The sequence below is a fragment of the Vigna umbellata genome, chromosome 11 (genome assembly GCF_029865625.1).
Source record: "Vigna umbellata cultivar VRB3 chromosome 11, Vumbellata_1.0, whole genome shotgun sequence".
In the NCBI taxonomy this organism is placed as follows: Eukaryota; Viridiplantae; Streptophyta; class Magnoliopsida; order Fabales; family Fabaceae; genus Vigna; species Vigna umbellata.
Window position 1 is genome coordinate 1,033,945 of NC_142175.1, and position 6,526 is coordinate 1,040,470.

At 31.0% G+C, this 6,526-nt stretch overlaps 1 protein-coding gene across 1 annotated transcript; it reads left to right on the plus strand.

The window, feature by feature from the left end:
* The first annotated feature begins 1,042 nt into the window (after positions 1 to 1,042).
* Positions 1,043 to 5,543, plus strand: LOC124844424 (uncharacterized). The gene is made up of 2 exons (XM_088101518.1): positions 1,043 to 1,808; positions 4,977 to 5,543. The coding sequence occupies exons 1-2, from the start codon at positions 1,523 to 1,525 to the stop codon at positions 5,348 to 5,350; spliced, it is 660 nt and encodes a 219-aa protein (XP_087957644.1). The 5' UTR covers positions 1,043 to 1,522; the 3' UTR covers positions 5,351 to 5,543.
* Positions 5,544 to 6,526: the final 983 nt, after the last annotated feature.

Consider the following 6,526-nt stretch of genomic DNA (forward strand, 5'->3'; position numbering starts at 1 on the left):
AAATTGTAGTGTCAAAAAATATAAATAATTTTTTCTTAAAGATTTTCTTATTATATACTTATCTCTTTCTTAATCATATCTTTCTTTTCATTGTTATTTCAACTTAAACTATATTATTACTGTATTGTACATTTGGAAAATAAAAATTTCAAGACAGATTTTTTTAAAAGAGGTTTTTTAATAAAAAAATATATATACAGTTTTAGATTCTAGACATATTGATGTTACGGACATTATTCTAATAAACTTGAAGTTAGAATAATTTTTTTTAATCTTTATAATCTAAAAAAACACTAAGAACAATGATGTGAAAAAATAAAAGATATTTTTCGTGTATAATTATTATAATCAATAAAAAGTACTTCTACATATTATAATTTGACAATTATTTTATTATTATAATAATAATTATTATATCAACAGGATAAAATCGTAATTAAACTCAAAAAAGTACCTCACCTATGAACGACGAACCTCGAAGTTGAAGTTACCAACAAGACAAAAACCTAAAGTATGTACTATTTCTTGACTTTTGGCAATGTCTCAAAAGACCAACATACCACCACCTTTTACGCCAAAAGGTTATATATTTAACGTTCCTATATTTCGCACTATAATTTAATTACAAAAGCAGTTTTTGATGTACTTTTAATATTATAAAATACACTTTGAATCGATTTTCGAACTCAAATTTTGTAAATGAATAATTTTAATTTACAGATTTTCTTTTTTGTTTTAAAAAATTATGTAAATTTTTCATTGTTAATAAATTATGTAATTGTTTATAGAAAATTTCATATATAAGTAATAATAATGTCAATTATTTATTCATGTAAGGTATTAATAATAGATTTCATAATTAATTATAATACATATTGTTTTGACGAACATCTTAAATTTTTTTGTTAAATGTAACAGTTAACTAAAATTGCTTAATTTTAAAAAAAGTTAGATAAGTAATGAAATCTTCAATTAATATTTTTTAGGATCAAAGTTCAACTTTCTTAAAGCGACGAACTATAGCTTAACGTTTCAAATTCTGTGTAGTGAAGTAAAAGCAAATGCACCCCACTTGCAAGTCCAGTCTATAACCGAAAAAAAAAAGGTTTAACGAGCTTCTTTTAGAATGTATATTTCTCTTTTATGCTAAATAAATTGATTGCTTCACACTAATCAGCTTTAGTGGAGAAATGTCCATGTTCTGCAAAAAAAGAGCTTTAAGCTTTCCTTCTACCTCTAATTTTCAACATGTATTTTTTTAGTTTTATTAATTTTTTGTTGCTTATTCATCTGGAGTTTTGTTCATTTTCCAGTTTCACAAAAAATGACAAATGGGTATGAGTTTGTGTGAGAAGGGTTTTTTTTCTTCTATTGATTTTGACTAGTAGTTTGGATACAGTGCTTGTTGAAAGAACGATTGTGTGTTTGTGGAGGTAGCTTTCATTCGTTTTTCTTGAAAAAAAAGGGATTTTCGTAGTTGTAGTTGAAGTGGGTATCTTTTATTTTGTGGGGTTCAAAAAGGATGATTCAGTTGCTGTTCTTGGTGCTTTTTGTGGAGGGTGCTATGGCATTTCTTTTGTTGGTGAAGATTGGGCCATTGAGAGATCTTGTTATTAAGACGCTGGATCAGATAAAAATGGGGAAGGGTCCTGCTACAGTGAAGACCATTGCTGGCACCATGTCCGTGATTCTCTTCTCAAGCCTTATGAGCATTGTTAAGATCCAGAACAAAGGTGCCAAGCTTGGTACCATGTCACCCATGGATCAAGTTCTGTGGAGAACCCACTTGCTGGAGGCTTCACTAATGGGTATGCTCACACACCTTTTTTCTGGGTCACTTCATTCTCTCTCTCCCTCTCTCTCTCTCTAAATAACCAGAGATGTAGTTACTGTTTGTTATGCGGCTACGAGTGAAAATGTTGATTTTGCTGGAAAATGTGGCAATTAAGTGTTGCTGCTGTGAATGTTTTGTTTGACAGATCTTAGGTTTAGGGGTTCGGGTGAAGAAGGGTGCCTTATAGTTTTAGTCTTTAATTTAATTGTTGTTTGGTCTTTGGTGCATTTATGGTCTCATCAATTTGTTTTGATTGTTCACCGGAAATGTAAGTTAACCCTTTTGAAAAAAGTTGTTTGAATGTGTTGCAGATCTGAGGATGATTTGTGTTATGTTTTATCATTTAAGGAAAGCATGTTTATCAGTACTGAGGTTATATTTGGATAAAGCATGTTTAGAAGATGCCATTTTTAAGATATGTAAAATGCTTTTTGTTGTGCCTTGTCGAAATTGGATCAATTATAACAGTAGAAAGAATTGGCAAATATCAAAGGATTTAATGGCCTATGTTTTCTCTAAAAGAACAAGGAGTTTTAAATTCAGCTCTATTATGTGGGATTTCAATTTTGTTATGCTACTTGCTCCTCCTTTAGCTGCTGTTGACTGAGCCACTTGAATGATCTAATGCAGAGCTTCAATCTGTATAAGACTTTGTGTGATTTGACTGTCTTTGACATTTGACTGAGTTTTGTGTCAGTTGTCAAAGCTTCATAATGTGCCATGCCATGATATGAGGTAGGCAAGTACTGTAGAGCAGAATGCTCAATGTTGAAAGGGATCTGTTTGAGGAAACATTGCAGAGAAGTGTATTTTGGAATGAGTTTATTTATTTTTATTTTTATTTTTACTTTTTCTTTAGGAAAGTTTGAGGTGAAACTCAGCAAAGTCCATATGCCTGAGAAGGATTTTGTCTAGTAAACTGGAATGTTGTGTGCCTGGAATGTTGGATAAGAATTTCTACTCATGGCATGGGTTGCTTGCTTTTAAAAATGGGAATGTGGAGGCTGTTCTAGTCAATTTTATTTAAAATTGACTTACTTTAATAGTATGATACATTGATACAAATTAGAGTATGAGGAACTCAAGTGTGGAGGTGGGAGTCCCACGTTGAATAGAGATGAGTGAGAGTGAAAATATATAAGGAGAAAAACTCACAAACCTACTAATGCTTTAGGGTTTTGGGTTAGAGGTGTTGCAAGTCTTTTATATATGGTTGCCTCATAGCTTGGGGACTCATTGGATCCAATCTCCAATTACATACTGACCCTCTCCGGTGTCCACTCGAGGAACCTAACAATTGGTATAAGATCCAAATCTCCTAGTTACATATATAGCAAATAGAAGAGAATTATACTACTTTATTATATTCCTTGGTATTCTAATTGGTCTTTGTTCTTGTCCAAAGATTGCCTAAAAGAACATGCTTCTACATATTCTATTTGGTCTTTTGATCTTGTCCAGAGATTGTCTAAAAGAACATGCTTCTACATATTGTTTTGTTCATGGTATCCTTTTCTAAAGTAGTATCGAGTTAATGAAGGAAACGGTCAAGGTTTTTTTTTTGGTACAACCACATGATTAATGCCTCTGAATGTTGAGGTTTTGGTGCTCCAGTATACCAGATTAATACTCATGAAAGATTGAATTAGTGCAAACATATTATGTGTGTAGATTAACCTACCCTTTCCCACGTGATCACTAACTGTGATTACTTGAATCCTACACACGAGAGCACAAACTTAATGAACAAAAACACAATGAAAAAAAATAAGTGGTGACCGTTTAGAACTTGTGCTTTGTTGATACGTTTTAATACGAATTTTGTTCTCACCACAATATTTATGTTGTTTCCCTCCTCAATTATTTTATGTTCTGTTCTTTTCTTGCAATAGGCATAGCCTTCAATAGTAATAATAGCTACTAATAAAATAAGATGTATCAATAAAGTCTGAAGTGAGATGTATCAATAATTGGCAAATTTCGGCCAAAGTGATGGAACTCACAATATGAATCCAAGCATCAGAAATGGTAATGTCTTGACGAATATTTTAAATTTAACTTTATATCAGTGGTAGCTATGATGCTGACTTGCACTATGTTAGTATAATCTTTTGTGACTGTGGTGCTTTGGAGTGCAGTGGTTTTATCATGGTTGTTTGTGCGATTCCGTAGAAATGAAAGTAGTTTTGACAGTACTAAAGGTAGTGAAAGTATATGTTCTATCTGATTTCTGATGTGGTTATGGTCATTAACAGGGTTGTTTTTTCAGTTGTTGATTTGGTGTTTTATTTAGGGGTTGTGGGAGTAATAAACATGATAAGTTGTTAATTGGAGGGTTGGAAGCAGTGTCGACATACTTTTCTGCTGTCATGTCTTACTGAAGAGAAACAACAAATGTAGAATGCTATGTCGTAATTGCTTATATTTTTTCTACTTCTGTGTGAGAAATATGTCTATTACATCAGAAATCTAACAAGAACTTAGTTAAGCCTTTGAGAATGAGTTATTTTCATGAGGAATTGATTTGTTCTTCTCAAAGGTCTTAATTGTTCATAATCTTTGTTTCTAAATTCCATCTTCTAAAAGTAGAGTGTTTCCATGTGTAGCTCCATGAAAACTCGACTTTACATTTATTCTCATTGAATTGCTCATATTTGCTCCTATATTATTAATATTTTTACTTCTGATGTTGTGTTTTCAAGGCTGGTACGGGACAGAGAGGGTTTTTCGTTATTGAAAGTGCAAAATAACATCAAAATATAAATTTTGGTTCATGCTTGCATTACAACATTTTGTTGGTGATATTAGATTTCTACAAATACATTTAGATTTCTTTAGTCACTCTATTTGTAGGTTTTTCGAGGAGACCAGGAAAATTTGACACTAATGAGTTATAAAGAAATTTGTGTAAGTAATAAGACATCATCTTGAATCCAAAATCTTGAAACATGTTTGCACATCCTTCTACTGATATATTGTTTATCTTACTCGTTTTTACCAATGTGGAAATTCTAGCTCACCTTCAATTCCCATATGGGGATGTTAATTTTTTATGGTATTCTTAGAGTTGTTTTTAGTTCATTTATGCTATCAATTAAAGTAGATTTTATCTTGTCTTAATGGAGTTGATTTTATCTTGTAGGTTTTACATTATTCCTAGGCTTCATAATTGATCGTGTGCATCATTATCTCCAAAAGCTTAACAAGTTAAGGAGCAATGCAGGAGCTTCTAAAGAAGAAGTGGAAAGCATTGAGAAAGAGAAAGTTGAGCTTAAGGAAAAGGAAGAGAAAGCTTCCAAGGAGATAGTTCACTTGAAGGAACAAATTTCTGGTCTTTCAGAAAGTTTGAAGAAGACAAAGGTGGAATGTGAAGAGAAGGACAAAAGAGTTGAGACTGCTGAAGCTCATGTTAGTTCCCTCCAAAAGCAAGCTGCAGATCTGCTACTTGAATATGACAGGCTCTTGGAGGAGAACCAAAATCTTCAAGCTCAAGCACTAAGGCACAGCAAGAACTGATAAGAGTCAATTACTTTTAACCACAAGTTTTGGAGAAGAGTTATATCACATTCACACCTTCATTAGTTTTGTTGCAAGATTAACATTATCATTGAAAAAAAAGAAAAACAAGAAGAGAAAATTTGGCCCTTGATGAAAATGAAACATTGATTAACATTCATTAAAATGGAGTGAAATCACCTTAGCCCTTCCACCATCCTTCTAATTGAAAAAGAAAGTAAAATGTTTTTTTTTCTTATTACTTTCATTCTTCTGAATATAGTAACTACTAGAGGTAGATTATACGTCGTAAACAAAACTTGTTAAAAAGTTAAAAACACTAAATCACATTTTTTTTTATTATATATATATATATATATATATATATAAAAAAATTTATTTGCTGTATCAAAAAACAAACATGACATATTAACTTTAATACAAGAGATGCAAACCTATATATTATAAACCATTTGCATAGATACCAAATAATTATCTTATTCTAGAGAGAAAAACCATCTTTAGAAACAACCTGTAACATATAAGACCTGTCCACTTATATACTCTATTCCCTGTCTGCTGTACCATAATATATATTTCTTTATGATATAGAAAAAGTTAGTAAGACTTCATGGAACTTCACAAAATAATAAACAAAATATTTTCCTGCTTTCATCCTTTGACAATGAGAAGAAAATTGATACTTTGTTTCCTTGCTAAGAGAACTTTTCTTTCAATGACTAATTCTTTTGATTTCCTATAATTTCAATGAAACCCTTTCAAGAAAGAGTCAATATTAGTACGAAACACCTCTTGAAAAGAGAGAGAGATAAAAAAGATAAATAACTATGACATTAAAAAAAAATCAAATAATGGAGCGATTTATCCGCATAAATTATTCACGACACATTAGTAATTAACTCAATTAAACATCTACAAATAAACTAATGGTATACCATATTTATAGTACGTAACTAATGGTATATAAAAAATAAGCTCGCAATCCATAAAAATTAAACTCATATTTATATTTTGCTTATTTTCATAGGTTCATGAGTTATTTGGCAAAATTTTAGTACCTAAACTATATTTATTTTCAACTGCGTGATGGGTCGTCAAACTTTTATTTTGTTCTAAATTGGATATTCTTTTAACTACCTTATGAAATATTAACCAAAAATACGTAATAAGTCCTTA